This window comes from Podarcis cretensis (genome assembly GCF_951804945.1).
Source record: "Podarcis cretensis genome assembly, chromosome: 16".
Lineage (NCBI taxonomy): Eukaryota > Metazoa > Chordata > Lepidosauria > Squamata > Lacertidae > Podarcis > Podarcis cretensis.
Window position 1 is genome coordinate 16,517,542 of NC_137186.1, and position 20,824 is coordinate 16,538,365.

A 20,824-nucleotide genomic window follows, 5' to 3' on the forward strand; every position below is an offset into this window, starting at 1 on the left:
TTCCTAGGGATACCATTGAAGTCAGAGATTGAGCCTGGGACCTTCCTGTGCAAAGTTGAACCTCTTCCACAGACCTACAGGCCCTCCGAGTCGCCCTGGGAGAGCAGCAGGCCCCAGTTCAGCCCAGCCCTGCATCCTCAAGACCCCCACCACATGCCTTCATGTTCTCCCTCTGGGCTTAGGCCCCCATGAAGGGCAGCCCTCGAGGAGCTTGCACTCCTGGGTGCAGAATGGGGCTGCCCTGGGGCTTGCTTATCTCCTGGGGTGGCTGCCTGTCCACCCCCAGAGCATCTGTGGGTGGTGAACTTCATGCCAGTATCCTGCACATGACAGCCTCTAAGCCATCTTGTCATTTGGGGCTGGTGGAGGGGCAGATTTGGGCCCATGGAGGCAGACATGAGATTGGAGTCCTGGACAATTTTAATTTCCTGAGGCCATTTTGTCCATGTCATGTATCACCGCAATGAGATATGAAGACCATTTTCAAGGCGGGTTTGCTTTCATTTTGAACAACAAGCAGCGGCAGCCGCCTTCCTTTACTGAACTATAAATTATCTTACACTTTGTTCAGCACCCTTAGGTATATCGAGATTTTAGCAAGACACAAAGAAATTCTGTCTGGTTAAAGGGTACATAGTTAATCAGTCAGGAAAAAAGACTCAAGTGAAAAAGGTTGCCTCACTTGTCCTGTACCTGCTCTCCTTACCTGGGCAGGGTGACCTCCACTCACCACTTGGGGAGTCACCCAGGCCATGACCCTTAACCTCAAGCCTCCAAAGCCATGTTGAAGTCAAGAGTGCCTCTGCGCACATACAGAGTGCCTTTGCTCAGCTTACAGGAGTAGCGTGGGTGGGGAACGGTGGAACTCCCAGGCATGTCTGTGCCACAGAGGGGGCCAGGCCAACCAATCTCTGGCACAAGCATGGCTTCTGCCAACAGGAAGGCACCCATCCTGCTGCAGTTTCCTCTCCCCTGAGCCAAAGCAGCATAATCATTTTTAGGCTGCTCCACCCCTCCACCCACCCACCCACATCCTCCTCTCCCCCCCCCCAATCCCTCCCTGGGGAATTGCTGAGCAGCCGCTGCAGCCTCCTGTCTCCCCACCCCCCAAAAACGGCTCCTCTTTGATGGGAGCCTTGCTGATGCCTCCTCCCCTCCCTTCTGGATGATCAAAAGCAGAGACAGGCTCCTTTGTGTGCGGGTGCCAACTGTTTCTAAAGGCTTGGGGAGAGAGGGGGTCCCACCCAAGGAGCCGGCAAAGCAAGATAGAATCCACTCATTAAAAAGCATATTTGGATGGGGTTTTAATTAATGGAGGAGGATGCAGTGGTAGAACGGAGGGGAAAGGGAGGACAGAGACCACTCCCCCCACCCTCAAGCCTTCCACTTCCTCCTCTTCTGCGGGATTGGGGAGGCTGGTGCTATTCCACATGTCCCACTTTTCCACAGAGAGGCACATTTCTTCCCAGCTAGGCCATCCCCTCGTGCCAATGCCACTCAGGGCCTGGGTGAAGCCCTGCAGCCTTCTGAAGTGACAAGGCCACTGCTTTGGGATTGCCCAGTTGAGTACTCTATGTGTGAAATCCAGCAGCGCCCCCCCCCCCCAGCTTTTTGGCACTTTTGGTGGCCAAGTCCAAATACTGCCACAGTTGACTATGGTGGTGCCATCTCAGAGACAGGACCACATGCTGCACTCAGGTCCTGCTTGCAGATTTCCTGCAAGCAACTGGGTGGCCATTGTGAGAACAGGACACTGGACTAGACAGGTCCCTTTGGCCTGATCCTGATCATGTTGCCACTGCAGGGCTCTTCTTCTGTTCTAATGCTAAGCAGGCAGCCCTCTCAGAGCTCCAAGTGCCAGGGCAGAAAAGCCTTCCTGAAATGCGCAGTTGGGCCCATGAGTCCTTTTGTCCCTGGTGACCCATTTTAATCATTTGGTAGCAAGAAGAGGGATTCTCTCTGCTGCTCTGTAAATGCTTGTTGGTTTATTGAGATTTATGCCCCATCTTTCTTTAAAATATCTAATGGAGCTTTCAAGCTAGATAAAATATTATTCATAAGCAGCAGCAACCGCAGCCAAATGATACCAGCAATGTCAGAGAGAACTGCTTGGCAACTTGGCTATCTAAAAGTCAACAAAAACCTACAAACAGATGAAGGTTTAAGGCTCCACAAAAATTTGCCAAGGTCCTCGCTGCCTTTCTAACCCTAATAATAATAATAATAATAATAATAATAATAATAATTTATTTGTACCCCGCCCATCTGGCTGGGTTTCCCCAGCCACTCTGGGCGGCTTCCACAAAGACCAAAAATACACTAAAATGTAACACATTTAAAACTTCCCTGAACAGGGCTGCCTTAAGATGTCTTCCGAATGTCAGGTAGTTGTTTATCTCTTTGACATCTGATGGGAGGGCGTTCCACAGGGCGGGCGCCACTACCGAGAAGGCCCTCTGCCTAGTTCCCTGTAGCTTTGCTTCTCGCAATGAGGGAACCGCCAGAAGGCCCTCGGCACTGGATCTCAGCGTCTGGGCAGAACGATGGGGGTGGAGACGCTCCTTCAGGTATACTGGGCCGAGGCCGTTTAGGGCTTTAAAGGTCAACACCAACACTTTGAATTATGCTTGGAAACGTACTGGGAGCCAATGTAGATCTTTCAAGACCGGGGTTATGTGGTCTCAGCAGCCACCCCACAATGGGAGCAGGCAGAAGTCCCTTGAGAGAATGCTCCAAATTTTATGTGCCTCAGCCAACATGGCTCTGTCTCTGTATCCTGTTCCATAAAACTCCTTGGAAGGCTTGTAACATTTCAAAACACAATAAAACGAGATGACTTGGGGAAGGGTTACAACTCAGGGGAAGAGCCCCTGCTTGGCAGGCAGAAGGTCCCAGCTTCAGTCCTGGCAGCTACTTCAGGTAGGACTTGTGCAGGCTCCTGCCTGAAGCCCTAGAGGACTGCTTCCTGGGAGGAAGTAATCAAAGGCAGCTTCCTCTCTTCTGTATATATTTTGAAACAGAAAGATCAAAAGGGGCATTGATACCAGCGCCAGGTGGGCCTCCCTGGGTCGGGAGCACCTCCATCAGCAGGATGCCACCACTAGCGCTGCAGCCTCTGCCACCCAGTGCCTCCAACACTTTTAAAAATCATAGCTGTTGGGTGCTGAGCTGAGAGGAAACCCAAAGGTCGCCTTCCTGTCCCAATCAGTTCTGACCACCTCAGGGCTTAACTCCTACATTGCTGTTTGAATCAGCCCTTTATTCAAAACCACAGACTGAATTTCTACTTCGTTTTGGGTGGAATGATCACAGCTTAGGGGCTGAGTGTCTGCTTTAAATGCAGACAGCCCCAGGTTCAATCCCTGGCTTCTACCAGGTGGGAAAGGGTCATGTCTGAAGCCCTGGTGAGGTCCTGACAGTCAGGGTGGGCAAGACTGAGCTTAGCTCAGTGGCCCACTAGATAAGATCGGAAGCTTCTGGCTGCAGCTGGATCAGACCAAAAGCCCCTCACAAAATGGGAAGCCCCCATTTTGTGAGTGCCACAGTACCTTTCCCCCTTTATATTGCTACGTGTTGAAAATTGCCCATTTACTCCTCCTCCCTGAGCTTGGGCTGCTGAGCTTTCCAGAAAATCACTACAGAGCCCGTAAAATGTTCTAGGTTAGAATAAAGGCCTCTTGAAACCAGCCATCTTGTCTCTGTGCCCAACCATGGAGGTCTGGAAGCCTGCAAGAGCTCATCTGTGCAGCAGCCCATTTTTGGAAGCTCAAGAGCAGGGCATGAAGTCAAACAACTTCTTTGCCCCTTGCAGGTATCCTTCCACCCAAGCATCCCAAAAAAGCAACAGTGCATGGCTTGACTCTCCCAACTATGCCTAAGGAGGCGGCATCTCTGCAAGAGGCTTTTGCAGCTGTCGCATAGCATTTGCCCATGTGGAAAGGCTTCAACACTCTTCCCTGTGCTCTGAGAGTGTTGGTCAGCTCTGTAGTTAACAACTCAGTTCGTTGCCAGAGGTGACTAGGAATTCCACGCAGGCGAGTGCATAGAATAATCTAGTCATCTCTAATTCTGTAATGGGGCTTCCCTCTGTGGCCAGCATGGAAATCTGGCCTACTAGGGGGAATGCAGGCTAGTAACTTGTGGGCTTACCGTATTTTAAAAGGGTAGGTTAGACCACCACCTCCCATCCTCCTTCACCATGGTGGCTATTTAATTGTTATTTTTAATGTGCACATTAATTGTAGACACACAATTAACATAATGTCTACTTTGTACCTAACACTCCTCTTCTGTGTCGGTGGAATTAGAGATGTTTCTTCAGCCTTCTGGAAGGCCAGTAACCAGAAAAAGGTGGCATGAGCTCAGAAATAGATGTATGTACAGCCTGGCATCCCTTCATCTCTGCATATTTATCCCTTCTTCCAGTAACATACTCAGGTGGGTGAGTGCCAATAGGATTGGAGGCAAACTGGGGCCACCCGGAAAAAAGAGAGGTGTATCAGCATTTTCAGGGGAGGCCTGAGATTTGCCAAAGTGCAAATAAAATAAATAAAAACCGGGAAAGACCCAATGAGCAACTGAGTAAGGTCTGAGCTTGCTTAGTAGCCACAGAATTCATGGCACTTGGTTGGAAATTAAAAAATGGGGAGAAGAGAAGGGAATGGAATGGGCAGGCAGGCAGGCACACTAAACAGGACCGCTCCTACTCAGAGACAAGGCTACACTACAGTGTCTATGCCCACCCTTCAAATAAAAGATTTTACAGGACAGCTTACCCCAGTTGGGTACAAAATGCACAGTTCATAATGAGACATTAAAAGCGCATAAAACCAATTTTATTTCAAGATTAGAAGTGCTATTAAAAGAAGAAGCAACTGAAAAGGCCTTTGAAAGGGCTAAAAAGACAGCTGTGTTGGCCCCAGGCCAGCCTTCTCAGGCAGAAGGTCCTGTGTGAGGGGTGGCATCAGCAAGGAAGCCATGTGCCATACTGGGCACAGCCCACCTCACCACTCTCAACCCAGAACAGATCCTCCATAAGATGCCCTTTGTGGACCATCATAGCCAGCCATCGGCCTTCATTTTCTCTGTTGAAAGTGTCAGCTTGGATAGCTCAGTTGGTAGAGCGTGTTGCTGAGAACACCAAGGTTGCAGGTTTGATCCCTGTATCTGCATATTCCTGCATTGCAGGGGGTTGGACGAGATGATCCTCAGGGTCCTCCCTTCCAACTCTACACTTGTATAATTTGATCTCCATCTAGAATCACACCAAGAAATTGTGCTCTACTGTTGACATGGAGCAGCTCAGGTGCCTCTGGCTCACACTGGAGCAGGGCAAAGGGAAGGAGCTGTGGGGCCAGAGATGCCTTTCATCTGGCCCCACCCTCCCAATGGGGCTCCTGTGTATTTTCCTTTGCTTTATTTTGCATACCTGCCATTCGTTTGTTTATTCCAGTTCTGCTCCCCTTCACCTGCGGCCTCTGCCAGCCTGGATTGTTAGTGGTGCAGAAAGGTGGGGGTGCTTACATTGGCAGCATAGATCCTACAATAGGCGGCACGATGGGATGAGCCCTCCATGCTTTCAACCAGGTGCCCTTTAGGGTCTCGGGTGCCTCCTGCCTGGAGAAACCTCCAGTGAGTGAGCACAGAGAACTGCGTGGAGCCCCTTTTTCTCTCTCTTTCTCCCCAGCCCATGTTGGCCTCATCAGCCTGTAGTGCAACAGCATCCTTTTGGTAGGCTGGGAACATCCCTCCATCCTCAGCCAGAGCAGCTCCGCTGTCTCCTGGTGGAATTAGCATTTAGATAGCCAGGTTTATCTCCCAGGAGCACATCCCTGCCCTTCCCGACATGCTTCTCCATCGCCAGCAGCTATTAACGCAGCCACCCAGCTTAGCCTGCCTTTCTTCCTCGCTCAGCCTCTGCCCCCTCTCACTCTCTGGGGTCCTTGGCAACCCTCCCCTTCCTACAGATTGCCACTGCCCCCCACCTGCCTGGCATCCCTAGCTCACCTCCTCACTTTCCCATTTCTCCTGCGCAGGGGGGCACCACCGTAGGCCAGGAGGAGGAAGAGGATAGAATTAATAGTTCACTTGCTTGCCAAAAGAGCTTCCAAGTTTCCCTGCCAGTTTCCCTGCTCTCCCCTTCCAAGCCCAAGCAGGTCCCTCCTTACCAAAGCAGGGCGGGGTATTTCATTTTTGTATTGAAAAGCTGCCTTAAGTTAGTGCAATCTCATGTATTCACATGTAAGCCCCACTGAGTTTGGTGGGGCTCAATCTCAGCTAAGTATGCAAAGGATGGCCACGTAATTAGAATTCCATATGAGTAATTTGAGGTTGTGGGGGGTTGAGAGAAAAATACTGCATTGAGAAATCATGATAGCATACCCACAGGAAAAAAAAATGGGGTTCCTGAAACCAATCTGCTGTTCAACGCTTTCATGTTGACCTCTGGCCTGCCATACTTTGGTCTTCTTCCTGCAACCATGTGAAGGAACTCCTTAATAGACCCATTTTGCAGATGAGGAATTAAAAGTTAGTCGTGACCAAACCTGGGATTCAGAGTCACAAGCTCCCTCTCCCCAAAACACATAAAATCCGCTGGGATATTCTCACAACCGTCTCACAGCATATTCTCACAACCGTTTCGGCACTTTGTACCTACCCAAAATGCGAACGTTTTGGGTCATCCTGCTTTGTTCCCAATGGATGCACATCTTGAACTGTCCTGCTGAAATCCTGCAACTAGTCATACAGCAAAATGCTCTGGGTTTTGCTGCTGCTGTTCAGCTTTAGCACCGGGGTTCCCCCTCCAGACAGCAATAAAGCGAAAGCACTGGGGAAACATCACAGAACAACTAATAAAGCAGAACAGTATGTGGATGGTCCTGTATGAATCCACTGCTAATGTACTATTATTCTGTTGATGTTGCAGAACACACACACAAACACAGCCCATCCTGGAGGGGCCCTGGAAACGAAGCACTGAGCCTGCTCCAAAACTTTCTCAGACATGAGCAGTATTGAAAGCAGAAGGAGGCAGTGTTCCTGTGTGCAGATGGAAAGGGGTGGGGGGACCAAATCTCTACCTGCTATACACTTGGTCATGTCTGCCTGAGTTGCTCTCCCCTCTCTCTCTCTCTCTCTCTCTCTCTCTCTCTCTCTCACACACACACACACACACACACACACAATCGACACTACATGTATCTCCCACAATTCCGTTCAGGGGTGTGGGGGTGTTTTTTTGTGTTTTTTACCTGCATCTTTGAAGAAGCTCCTTCTGCACACCCTCCATCCATGCTGCCAACCTTTCCCTGCCTAGGGCACTCGATAGTTGTGCAGGGACCATGCTCCCCGACCCTGGACTCTTCTCTTTCCCCCAGCTCACCTGAGAAACCGTCTCCCCATGCATCAGGGTCCTGGGTGTTCAGATAGGGTGGAACTTGACACTTCTTTTTGTCACCCTTTCTCCCTCCTCCCCAGCTGACATATTTTGCACATGATCAGAGGTGCTTTTGTCTCCCAAGCATTCCAGACAGATGGTGCCCTCATTCAAGTCAGGCCTGGGAGAGGGGGGTTGGGGATCAGTTCTGAGAGGGGAGCAGGGTAAAAACAGTGATTGGGGGGGGGGCAGGCAGACAGGATTCCTGGGGCTTTGAAGGATGCCTATTCAGAGATTTGTCTCTTACCCAATCCCAGTGGCAGAAAACTCCCTTCTGCTTGATACCACAAGCCATTTTGATTTATGACTAAATAGTTACCCTCTCTGCACTCCCAATTTGGAAAGGGCCAAGGAGCTAGAGTTTCAGGCTCCCTGGTGAATTCAGAATGGACCATTGGTTCTGAGTAGTGCTGGTGGGGAGGGGGGCAATTGGGACACCCCAAGAAAGGGGCAAAGGTGCTGCTGTTTCGGGATGGGGATGTGGGTGGGGAAGGGAAGATTTGAAATGATGCAGTCATGGCAAGAAAAGAACAGAAATGAATCTAGCGAGAAAGAGAAATTTTTAAAAAAAAGCAAGATGCAGAGAAAGATGTTTAAAGAAAAGAAAAGAAAAAAAGTTGTTTTTTCTCCAAAAAACATTCTTACCTAGTTTTCTTTTTTGTAATTTTTTTTCTTCATGCTAATATCACACGGCCTATTTGTTGATGTAAGTTGACTGAATTCCGTGGTTTGCTCTCTTATTTTTAAAAACAAACAGAAAGGGAAAAGAGGAAGAGGCAAGAAAAGGCAATATTAGTGTTTTAGCAGGAGAGGATGGGAAGCCAGCCAGACAGCCGAGGGTTTTATTGCTCTTAATTCTGCTGTTTTATCTGTTTAATTTTTTGCGCATTAAATGACTTTTTTAATTCTTTTTTTTTTCCTTCTTCCTTTGATTATGATTTCTCTAGACTAATGTGTTGCAAAGGAGAGAGAGAGGAGGAAAGAGAGAGGACAGTTTAGTGGCCAGGGATGGAGACGGAGGGGTTTGGCTAGCTATAACTCTCGTGGCTTGAGTTGTCTTGTGTCAAGGGGGCAGGGTGCCTGCGAGGTCACTAACCCGCTCTCCCCTCTTCTGTCTCTCCCCCTTTTCTCTCTGTTCTAGGAGGTGAATTAGTATTGCCCATAATAACAGAAGACTCCCTAGACACCCCTCCAATTGCCACCCGGTCTCCATTCATCCCCCCGCCTCCCACCTTTGGCCCCTTCCTAACCGTAGTCGAGACCACCAAAGACACCCTTTCCCCGCCATCCCATCCAAGGCCCCCCTGTCTGGCCGACCAAGACGACAGCGACTGCGAAGAAGGGATCGAGGCCTCCGGCTATGCCTCGGGCGAGGTTTTCGACTCCAGCCTGCCCCCTACTGACGACGAAGATTTTTATACCACCTTCCCCCTGGTCACGGATAGGACCCTAATAGGCCGGCCGGAAGGAGCTTCCAAAAAGGCCCAAGGATACCGCCCCAATCTTAGGACAGGACTGCCGGCTTCGCCCTCCGTCCCTGACCTCCTGACCTCCACAACCTCTCCCAATCTCGTCCGTAACATTCCCGCCGGCAAAATGAACAACCGGGAGCCCCTCAACCCCCAGCCAAAACAGTACCCCCCACTCTCCACCTCCTTTGAGCCCGACAAGCTAAACAGGCTTAAGTACCCAGGTATAACCTCTTCCCCCAATTTCCACAATCTGCCCACAGCTAACCCCACCGGCCCCGGGGAGAGGGGGCCCCCCGGTGCCGTGGAGGTCATCCGGGAGTCCAGCAGCACCACCGGCATGGTGGTCGGGATCGTGGCGGCCGCGGCCCTCTGCATCCTCATCCTCCTCTACGCCATGTACAAATACCGCAACCGGGACGAAGGCTCCTACCAGGTGGACCAAAGCCGGAACTACATCAGTAACTCGGCCCAGAGCAACGGCACGGTGGTCAAGGAGAAGCCAGCCGCTGCTGCCAAAACGCCCAGCAAGAGCAAGAAGAACAAAGACAAGGAATATTATGTCTGAGCCCCCCCTCCCAGCCCCCCAGCCCCTGCGTGCGCCAGAGAGACCGACACCCAGCCGGCACACGCAGTGGAGCCACCCAGACCTACACGCACCCAAACCTTCTGGAGAGGAGACCACCCAAGCGCATCCTTCCCCTTCTTCCGCATCCGAGAGGCCAGCTGATGGCGCCCTCCAGTGGCCACCTCCACCCGCTCCTCTTGGGTTTGCTCATCCCTCGTTTACTTTAAGCCCTTCCCTCCTCGCAAAAAAAACGAAAACACAAAACACACAAAGGAACCAGAGCAAGAAGGTTGCAGGGTCTCCCTCCCTCCCCACCTCCTTTTCCACCCTGGCCATCCAACCCTGCAGGGTTGCTGTTTTTTTCCCTTAGGCAAACGGAGGGGGAAGGGAAGCCACAGTGGCCGAGGTGAAGGGAGGCAGCGTTGGCCTGAAGAGAGGGACGCTGGGAAGGAGGAGAATTAAAAGGGGGGGGGATTTCAAGCTTCCCAGGTGAGGTTGGAGCCAGAATGCTGCTTTGTGATCTGTCTGCAAGAGAGTCTTTGCCCCTCTCTTTGTTGAGGGGCTTTTGGTGTGGAAAACAAAAAAACTGGGGCCCACCCGTCTTTCCTCACCCCACCCCACCCCAGCACCACGCTCTGAAACAGAGATGCCTAGCTGGAGCTCACAACTCTACAGAACCCTATAACTGAACTGGGGGGCAGAGAGGACCCACAGCGGCCAAAAACAACCCCTACTCCACCTCCTCCTCTCTCGGAATTATCTCAAGCAAAGGGGTCTGTCCTTTCTATCATTTCTTTCTCTCTCTCTCTCTCTCTCTTACTTTCTCTCTCTCTCTCTTCGTTAATGTGTCAGAGTCTTGGAAATGTGTGGAATAAAACAAAAAGATTTTTAAAAAGAAAAACTACTAATTATAAGAAAAGAAGCAGGTGACGTGGATTTAGCTTGCGCTGTTGGGCTGAGGACTCCCTTCTTCCCCAACAGCCAACACCTAGCCTGTCTTGTAATAAAAAGAGGGAGTAAAATTGAGGTGGTGTTTGACACCCATAAATCAATGCAGTGGAGCGCAGCTTTGGGGTGCAGCTGCATTGTGTGTGTGTGTTTGCGTGTGGAGGGGGGTGGATCAAGTATCTCCCGGGGGTTTTGTTTTGCAGGGGTCCAGATGAACCAACCTTCAATACCTTCCATACCTCCCCCTCCCCTTTTCACTCTCCCTTGGATCAAGGTGCTACTATATTGTGGTCTTTCTTTAAACTGTGTTACAAGCATGTGAAACTTGGGCTGACTTTTAGTTTTATGTCGTTTGTTGGGGCCGGGTGTCGAGAAAAAAAGTGTGTGTGGAGCCAGATGCAACAGCAACAGCAGCAGCAGCAAGGACATCCCTTTGCATCCAAGCCGCAAGCGGACCCTGGCAGTTTCTCCAAAGGACGCAATGGCCAGTGGGAGGAGGGCGAGGACGTGTCCGTGTGTGGTGCAAGTGGTGAGCGCGTGCAGAGTGCCTGGGCGCAGCTGGGGCTCCAGTGTCTCTTCCCTCCCCGCCCTTCGGCTGCCTTCCCAGTTCTTCCAGAAAGAAAAAAAGGAGGGAGACAAGTCAAGAGGAAGCCATAGATAACTCTGTGCAGAGTTCGATCTATCTGTCTATCTATAAATACACAAAGATATATATATAAAGATATATATAGAGATATATAAGATATAAAAAGTATACATAATATATGGAGAGTTTAAAGGCGGCCATTTGAAGGAAGGGTCAGGGAAAGGCTCTTGGCTCCAGGAGTCAGATGGATGGGTCTGTGATGGCAGCAAATGGCCAGTTCCTACATTTGCCCAAGGTCAGGGCTGGGGAGCTCCACCGTTCAGATCCTAGGGGCGTTGTGGGGATGGGCCTTTCCTCCCCAGGTGAGCTTTGAGGGTATAGATGAGGGATGACAGCTTATTCCAAGACGGCAAGAATAGCCCCTTGGTCTTTCCTCTGGGTGTGTTGGGTGCCGAGTGGCCCTTTGAGAGGGAGTGTTTGGGGTGACCATTGAGGGCATTTAAGGGGCAGAGAGGCAAGCCAGGTCAGCTCCAGGGGGGTGGAGGGGACACCTCAACAGTGTCCTCACCACCCATCTGCTTTCCCAGGGCAAGGTCCATTAGGGTGAGTGGGGCAGCCCCCCCCACCTGCCTTCTTCGTTACAGCAACCAGTGTGTGTGGGGTGGTCCTGGCTGTCAGCTTCTTCCTCCTCTTAAGTCTCAGTGTTGCCCTTGTAGGGACTTAGCAGGGAAGAGGGAGAGGAGGGCAAAACTAGACTTGAGTTGACTCTGCGCCTCCTTGTCCGTGGCCTAGCTCATAGACTGCGCTCTCTGCTGCGGCCCAGGGCATGGAAACAGACAAGTGGCCTTGTTGCTGCCCCAGCTGCAGGAAGCATTGCCTCTTTCAAATACATCCTCTTCTCCCAAGCCTTTCTTTCAACACCAAAAAGGGCAGTCCCTCCCCCAGCCCAAAACATTAAAAGTTTGTAACAGGTTTTGCATGAATCTTCAGTGATTTACCTTTGCAGGAAGAGCCAGGACTTATTGTGACATTTGCCTCCCTGCTGCCTTACATAGCAACTGAGACTCTTTGTCCCTGATAAAGGAGCTCCAAGCTCAAACTGCTCCCAAAATTGAATCCGGAATAATGCAAGTCGGAGAAGGGTCTGCGGAAGGGATCAGTTATCTCCAGGCCACTTGTGATCCTGGCCACCCTCCAGTTGGTCAGTGCCCTCCTTAAAATGGACCCAGAACTGGACTCAGGGCCCCCAATGCAGCCTGATCAGAGCAGAACCATCACCTTGCTCCTCACCCCTCTTCCTGGCCTGCCACTCCTGCCGCCACAACCGGCCCCCTGAAATTTGGGGTAGGGGAGAAATTCTACAGAGTTTGCATTTAAAGGCAAGCCCTTCCTCAGTTTGCACTTTTCTGAAACAATCTGAACCAATAGACGGCAGCCCTCCTTCGAAATTCTCACTTCTCCAAACTTTGCAATTGAGTTCTCTAGCCAGGCGATGTGTGGAAAAAATGGATATATTGGTGGAAATAGCACACAAAAACACATATAGGAATTGCTTCTCAAAATGTTTACTAGGAAAAATTGCAGATGAAAAGGTAGGGAAAATCCACACTGAAATGGTGGGTTTTTGTGAGGACTTAGGGGGAAATCGCAAACTGGTATTGAAATGTGGAGGACTGGATTTAATAATGGAAAATTGAGGAAGTGAGAAGCACTAAAATGGATTGGTTTGCCCCCTCCCTCCGTACAATTGTTTTGTCACCATCCGGGCTTAGGTGACAGCCCAGCTCAGTGAAAAGTATTTGGGGGTGAGGCTTTAACAGCCTTTAAACAACTGTTAGGCATGACTTTGCAGAACTTAATTGGGGCCTGGGATGGATGCAAGGGAGGATTTTCCACCAATGCAGATCTTTGCCATTTTGCAATGCAGTTTTGCACCACTGCAACAGCAGGAGGTTGGGGGGGGGGCGCTTGGAGGCAGCTCTCCCTGCTGCATGACCCATTGAGTGGCAAGGAGACCTGCCCTGTATGGTATCCAGGAGGCTTTGTTACAGCTGCAATACTATACTCACTTAACTGGGAGTAAGTCCATTGAACTCAATGGAACTTAATTCTGAGTAGGCATGTACTGTAAGCAACTGGGAATAGTTGTGATTTAACCTCTGGCGTGTATAAAAAGAGCTACTGAGATTCGAAAGGAGAACCTGCATTCATCTCAAAAATTTGGCAGCATTTTAGATCCGGATTAATCTTAATGTCTTAAAATATTTTGAAATTTCACTTTTCCAAGTCCAGCTGGGTAGGATGCTTTTCAAACTTTTCCATCTTACCGATGGATTTTAATGCAAGTGGGTTAAAAGGTTTGCTCTTCCCAGTGATGCTTTAAAAACCCTAAATGCCATGTCACCTGTGATTGGAGCTGAGGAAATAAACACAGAGGCTGTTAATTAAAAACGTTGCAAGCAAATTCAACTCTGGGGATTTCCCACCCCCACCCCACCCCTTCCACATTCATTTGAGGCCTAGTTATGACATAACTTGCTTTCAATGAGTTTACAGGCATCATTAAATGTGGGCCCCTTAACCTGCAAACGAAAGGTAGCACAAGAGCTGAGTGTTGGCTGCAGGAAAGAATACCTTAGCCTCTTACAACTGGCACCAAGTGAAGGCCTTTCCCTTTGGAACAATCAGCAATGCCAGGCACCCAGCGCCACCCAGGTCAGGGCACAGGGGCTCTGGACACCAGGAGTGGAGCAACTGCCTCAGGCAGCTGATGCTGGCAGGGGGCAACACCCCACCCCGTCGGAGGTCAGAACTCTGTGCACCTCACACAACTAGTTTGGCAAAACTACTCTGGTGTCATAGAGGGCATTGCCCCATTGCCAGTGTTGAAGGAAAATTCAGCTGCTGGTCCAGTTGACCTCTGTAAGTGACGCGGGGAAGGGGCAACTTGGGCTGGCCCTGGGCTAGTGAGCTTCCACAGGCTGGAGCAACAGCCCTTCACCTCTCAACTCCTGCCCTTGCTGGGGGAGGGGGGGACGACTTCCTGAGGTAGCAGGTCCTCTCCTTGGTGAGTGTGTGTGTGTGTGTGTGTGTGTGTGTGTGTTTGTTTGTGTGTGTGTGAGAGAGAGAGAGAGTGGGTGGGTGTCCAGTGCCTGGTGGTCTCTTGGTGCTATAAAAATTGTTCAGTGATCCTGTCCTTGAATGTAGCTCATTAGCCAAATTGAACCCAGTCTTGTAGTGGACGGACCTTCCCCGCTTCCCCATACAGAGTTTTCTGCTGGGCTACATCAAGGGGGCAGCAGAAACCTTGTTCTGTGCCAGAGGGTGGAGGTGCCTGTGAATCATGAGGCTTGGCCTGCACCTGCTAAGGTAGCTTGATGCCCTCCGGTGCCATGGAAGATTCTACCCCATTGCCAACGCTGGGAGTCAGATCTGGTCAGGTTCTGAATGTGGGGTGGCAGGGGACATCCTCAGGCAGGCAAGTGTGTTAGGGCAAGAGCCGTGAGGTCTCCCCTTTGCAGACGGTATGAAGAGTGTTTAAGGAAAGTGAGGGATAATTTGGGGAGAGGCTATTGGCCATATAATTGTAGAGTTGGAAGGGTTCCCAAGGGTCATCTAGTCCAACCCCCTTGCAATGCAGGAATTGCAGCTAAAGGATCCCTGACAGATGGCCATTCAACATTCAGCTGGTAAGTCACAACCCCCAACTGTTGGGCCAGGGACCACAAATGCCATACATGTGTCTGGCTTAAAAGATGCAGGTTCTAGAGGCGCCTTTCCGGCAGTGAAGCTGAGAGGGTGAGGAAGAGAGAGTGGTGGGAGAGGCTTGGCGAGGGAGACAGTAGCACTGGGTGCTTCCCTTAAAAAATGGAGGACTTTGCAAAGCTTCCAGGGGTGGCTCAGGGCTTCTTGGCTGGATGTTTCCATGACTACAGAGAGTGTGCCACATGCAAAGCAACTTCTAATTTTGTCAAATAACCCAGGATGGAAATTTTGGAACTATACAGAACTCTTCCTCGTCTGAGAAGAGGGTGGGGATCACAGCTTCCTGGGACAAAACCTGGAGTTCTCCCCTTTTTATGGGCTGTATCCAACTAAAGACCAAGAGTCAACCAGCTTAAATTCATGGACCTCTGTTAATCATGTCCATTAATTTCAATGGGTCTGCTCTTGAATATGACAAATGTATAACCAGTGGCAGATTTATAGGTATGCACAGAATTAGGACCCCACGAGGCTGAGGGGACTCCCCAAGTTATCAGTCGATGTTGTTAACTGAGGGGAAACCTTTGAAATGTGACGTCAGTGACTCTAGTTTTTTAGTTTGTTGTGCTGTTTCTACTCCCTATTAATGTCAGTGTTGGCTGGTCCAGTAGGACAACCAGGTCTTAGCCTGACCACATGAAATATCAAGCATTTTTCAGAAAAAGATTTCACCCAAATATCATTTGTTCTCTGGCCAAACAGTTATCTACACCACTCAGTCCAAAAGTAGCACTGTGGCAAAGAAGTCCCACACATCTGTCTCTAGGCAGAAAAACAAATTGATATTAAATGTGTGTCAGTGGCGCTACTGGCTCTGAGACCTGCTTGTGTAGTTTCCCCTTCATCCCTCTTGTCCTGATAGCAGTCCAGCCTGGTTGTCCCAGAGCTCAGAGCTCTTCCTGCTCAGAGCATGCTCAGAACTGTTTCCTTAAAGGCTACACTACAGTAACAAAGCTCCACACCCAGCTTCCTGTGACCAGCCTTGTTGATTCTTTAATGTTTATTTCATTGTTTGCAAGCTCGTTCTTATGCATGTAGCTCTGTCATATTTTCAGGCACAGTCACATTGATTTAGGCAAAATGTAGGGTCCTCCAAAAGGGTCCTGTGGACCATAAATCTGCCACTGTGTATGGGTGCATTGCATGCAACATCTTGTTTTCATTTCCGGAGTCGGTGAAGCTGCCACCTGTATGTCCAGAATCTGAGGAAGAATTCTGTGTAATAGGAAGGGGGGGGAGCCTGCATCCGATCTTTTTAGTGTGTTCAGATAACAGGGAAACCCTTTAGTTGCTCTGTAGGGCCAGTAAAGCAAAGCAAAACGGCCCCCTCCCCAGCTGCTCTCTTGGTTCAGCGCTTGCCTGCTCAATCAGAAACTGGGGGTGCCCCAGCCACACACGGACATGTGCCCACTCACAGTTCTTGAGCGGTGTTTGCCACTCCTTGATCCTAAGATACCTTTGGGCTCCTGCAGGTTGTGGGGGAGACACTGGCCTCCATTTGTCCATTTGAATTGCTTCCGACTGATTGGGAGGGGAGTTGTGTTCCTTTTGTGGTTATTCTAGGTGGCCATCTCTGGACCCCACCCCCAATCCAAAGCCAACCAAACCCATCTGGGGATTGGCGGGGGGGTGGTTCTGTGTGTCGGGGGGGAGAATCAGCCATTTGTTTTTGTTTTATTTTTAATTTTTTCCCTCCCCACAATCCTCAGCTGTTTCTCAGGCGGGGCCCACCTGCCCAGTTCTACGAGAGTGTAATGAGCATTATTACCAAATGTAAATTTATTTGTACATTATTAATATTTTATTTTTATCTGGGGAGGGGAACATGCAGAAGGTCAGAAACTCCATAGGCAAAAACACCCTCAGATCCAAAACCCTCTTTTTTAAATAAATAAAAAATACTAATAATGGTGATAATAAAAATAATTTGGGGTGGGGTGGGGGAGATCAGTTCCTTTTGACAATGAAATTCCTGACATTTTTTCCCCATTTTTTTAATGGCATTCCATTTGGGGTGGAAATCAGTTTTAATTTGACTTGATTTATTTTGTAATTGATGACTTTTTTTAAACGACAAAGGGGGGAAAATTACCTTTCCTGTTTGTTTGGTTTTTCTGGGGTGGGGTTGGGGGGGATAAACTGTGATTCTGCATATTTACCCTGTAAAATTCCTGTATTCTTCAATGTTATTGTAAAGTGTTACTGATAAAAGATGATTATGAACAAACAAACGAAAAAGTCCAACCCATGTACATTTAGCACAAAGGGGAATACAGTTGATTCTATACTTCGTATACTTTGTTCTAGTCTTTCTTTTGTACGGCTGGGGACTGTGTTGCACAAGAGGGCTCTGGACTTCCCTTCAGATTGAAGTTTATCAGAGTTTCCCATGAGACGAACCATTAAAATAATTGGGTGTATGCCTATTTCCTACCTCTGCGTCAAGCACTGACTTTCCAAAATGGTTCCACCACCAGATAGACATCACACAGACTCCTGTTCGTGCTGTGTAACTATCCCTATACAATGGTAAATATTTAACTGGAGAAAAACATTGTTTTGAAGGTGTTGTTTGCATGCAGTGTCCCCATCTTTTCCAGAACTTGGTTGTCTTTGACTACTGAAGGGGCAGAATAAATGCCAGGGGGTTTCCACGCAAGCTCTTTACTCCAGAAGAGACAGACGAGCATCTTTGGGACACCACACCCATCTCTCTCGAGATTTATGGGTCTAATGAGTCTTTCTAAATGCATAGCATTATCCAGATGTCATTGCTCTCCTGTTGAAAGCCATGTGTAGAATTCCAATGGGCTTTCCACACTTGGAATGGGGTGCTTGGTGTGTCCGTGTGGCTCCCACAATGCTCCACGATCTACGCCGTCAAAAAAACGATGGAGCCCAATAAGGCTTTGGATGAGGCAATTCAGCTGCCTTTGGGACTCCCACACCTTAGGACTGAAGCCTAAATACTTTTAACTTTGCACTAAAGCGCACATCCAATCTAAGCGCTCTTGCACAATTAAAAGGTAAAGGGACCCCTGACAGTTATGTCTAGTTGCGAACGACTCTGGGGTTGCAGGTCTCATCTCGCTTTACAGGCCGAGGGAGCCAGCATTTGTCTGCTCCGCAGACAGTTTTTCCGGGTCATGTGGCCAGCATGACTAAGCTGCTTCTGGCACAATGGAACACCAACACCAGAGCAGCGCATGAAAATGCCGTTTACCTACCCGCCGGAGCGGTGCCTATTAATCTACTTGCACTATTTTTTGGCATGCTTTCAAACTGCTAGGTTGGCAGGAGCAGGGACCAACGGGCACTCACCCTGTCATGGGGATTCAAACCGCTGACCTTTTGATCAGCAAGCCCAAGGCTCAGTGGTTTAGACCACAGCGCCACCTGCGTCCCTCTTGCACAATTACCTCCGCGATATTAAAAGTGTTTTTATGAAAGATCAGGGGAAACAAAGGCAGTTACTAAAATGGCACCCACCAGGAAAGACCACAGTTGGGTTTGTTTTTTCAGTGTATACATTTGTCCTTAATTACTTCCTTTTCTTTTTTAGCTCTGTTGCACAAAGAGGTTATTAAAAGCATTGGTTTTAAAAAAAATTAAAAGACATAAAACATTGATGAGAATATGGAACTGATATTTAAAAATAATCTTGCTGGTGAAATGACACCAAGAGTCTGCTGAAGGAGATGTGTTTGTATTAAGGCTCAATCCACCAGACATCACTATGCCTCTTTAAGAAAATGGAAGGGAAGTCTGAAGGCCATTGGCACCTGTTGAGATTGTGCTGTTCTAGCCATTATCTATTTCCTGTCAGTGAAAAGACAAGGAGAGGATGGTGGGTGGAAAGAGGAGGTCAACTGGGTGGCAGTGCCCATCGATGCCCTGCCAGACTCCACGTTCCTACCCCTCCTTCATGGAGGGCTTCCTGGAAAATACTCCCTCACATGGCAACCTGATGCAGGTGTGTACTCGGAAGTAACTGAAGGAAGGGGGAAGAATTTGATTCAGTCAGCACTGAAAGTTGAATATACCCAATCTGCACTTTCTGAAGCCATATGCAAAGTGAATCACAGCAGCCCTCCCTCAAAATGTGCTCTTCTGCGAATTGCCATGCAGTTCTTCAGCCAAGTCTTGCACAAAAGGGTGTGTAAAGCCTGCAAAGAAATGCATATATTAGTGAAAATCCCATGCAAAAATGCATTATATCAAGGAAAATATATTAGGGAACATATGCTTTGCAAAATAATAATAATGTGTATTATTTGGCAGAATTGCAGGCAAAAAAATGTATATTCGGATAAATTCACACTAAAATTCTGGTGAATGTTCACGATTACTTCTATTTTTTATTCGCAAACTGACATGGAAATATGGATAACTGAATTTCAGATTAGAAAAATAATAAATTAACATTGGCCAAGACTGATAGATTTGCCCATCCGTAGAAGGAAGTCCTATAGCATGGGTAGGCAAACTAAGGCCCGGGGGCCATATCCAGCCCAATCGCCTTCTAAATCTGGTCCGCGGACAGTTTGGGAATCAGCATATTTTTACATGAGTAGAATGTGCCCTTTTATTTAAAATGCATCTCTGGGTTATTTTGGGGGCCTACCTGGTGTTTTTACATGAGTAGAATGTGTGCTTTAATTTAAAATGCATCTCTGGGTTTGTGTGGGGCATAGGAATTCGTTCATTAATTGTTTTTCAAAATATAGTCTGGCCCCCCACAAGGTCTGAGGGACAGTGGATCGGCCCCCTGCTGAAAAAGTTTGCTGACCCCTGTCCTATAGAGTGCAGGGGGGTAAATGGCTATGGGGTTGCCTTTGGGGATGACACTTCCATGTGGCAAACTGACAATTGCAATTAGCATACACACCCCAGGCCCTCAATTGTGACAGAGGAGGGAGGAAACCCCCTGAGGGAGGAGGGGGCACCAGAGGGCACTGCCCCCAGGGCACTTGACCACCTGAAATCTGGCATTGGCCCTGAATTGTACAAAGAGGTGCCTTGGAATTTTCTAGCCCTGTTCGCCATGTACACACACAGAGGGCACCGGTGTCTTTGCGGGGTTATTGCGAGGATAAAATAGGTATGGGGAGAATCCTGCATGCATCTGTGTGAGAGGAAGGGTGGGATCAAAATAGAAGAAGGGAGAAGGAGAGAGATGCTTGGAGCCAGAGGCCTCTGCTGTGGCTGTGCTCCTTCCTGCTGTCCTTCTGATTAAATCAAACTAGAGCAGCTCCTCCTGAGCCTTTCAGCCTGAATTATTTCGAACCACAAATATCTGATGTCAGCCTCAGTCCTTTCCAGGTTTCTGATCAGAATGGCTTCCATCCAGATGGCAACTGGCGGGGGGGACCAGATGAGCACCTCCTGCATCCAAGGAGCCCCCGCACCTCTTCTTCCCTGGGCAAAGTTGAGATCCCAGATGATCCTGGAAGCTAGAGTAGACCCCAGCCCAGCCCGCTCGCCATCATTCAGACGTGCAGCATCCACAAGGAGAAGTCCCTGCGGGGCAACTGATGGATAGCCCATTCCTTCATTTTAAAGGGCAGCTCCAGAAGAAGAGGGAGAGGGATGTTTGAGTGACAGAGTCCCTACTGGCCAAAGATGGCCGGGAGATCAAATGAACTATTAGCAACTGTGTGGGTGGGTTTTTGGTGGGTTTTACAAAAAGGAAAAGTGTAGCAATTTGGATCAGGACCCTGTTGGCAGAGAAGCTCTCACTGGGTGACCTTGAGCCAGTCACTCACTCTCAGCCTCACCTACCTCTCAGGGTTATTGTGAGGATAATGCGGAGAGGAGAACTATGAATACTGCCATGAGCTCTTTGGAGGAAGGGTGGAGTAGAAATGTACTAGTAAATAGTAATAATAAACAGCTCGGAGGGGAAAGTCAGAAATTGTTGTTGTTTAGTCATTTAGTCGTGTCCGACTCTTCATGACCCCATGGACCAGAGCACGCCAGGCACTGCTGTCTTCTACTGCCTCCTGCAGTTTGGTCAGACTCATGCTTGTAGCTTCGAGAACACTGCCCAA

The 20,824-nt window shown here is 49.1% G+C and overlaps 1 protein-coding gene across 26 annotated transcripts in view; it reads left to right on the forward strand.

Moving 5' to 3' along the window:
• NRXN2 (neurexin 2) overlaps window positions 1-15,997 on the forward strand; it is a 292,189-nt gene extending 276,192 nt beyond the window's left edge. For 17 of the 26 annotated variants that reach the window (XM_079956327.1, XM_079956313.1, XM_079956308.1 and 14 more), the window contains one exon: window positions 8,580-15,997. In XM_079956327.1, coding sequence (XP_079812453.1) covers window positions 8,580-9,475 — 896 coding nt within the window. In that variant the 3' untranslated portion in view covers window positions 9,476-15,997. The remainder of the gene's footprint in view (window positions 1-8,579) is intronic. The other 9 variants (XM_079956317.1, XM_079956316.1, XM_079956322.1 and 6 more) reach the window with 1 other exon arrangement.
• The last annotated feature ends 4,827 nt before the right edge of the window (window positions 15,998-20,824 follow it).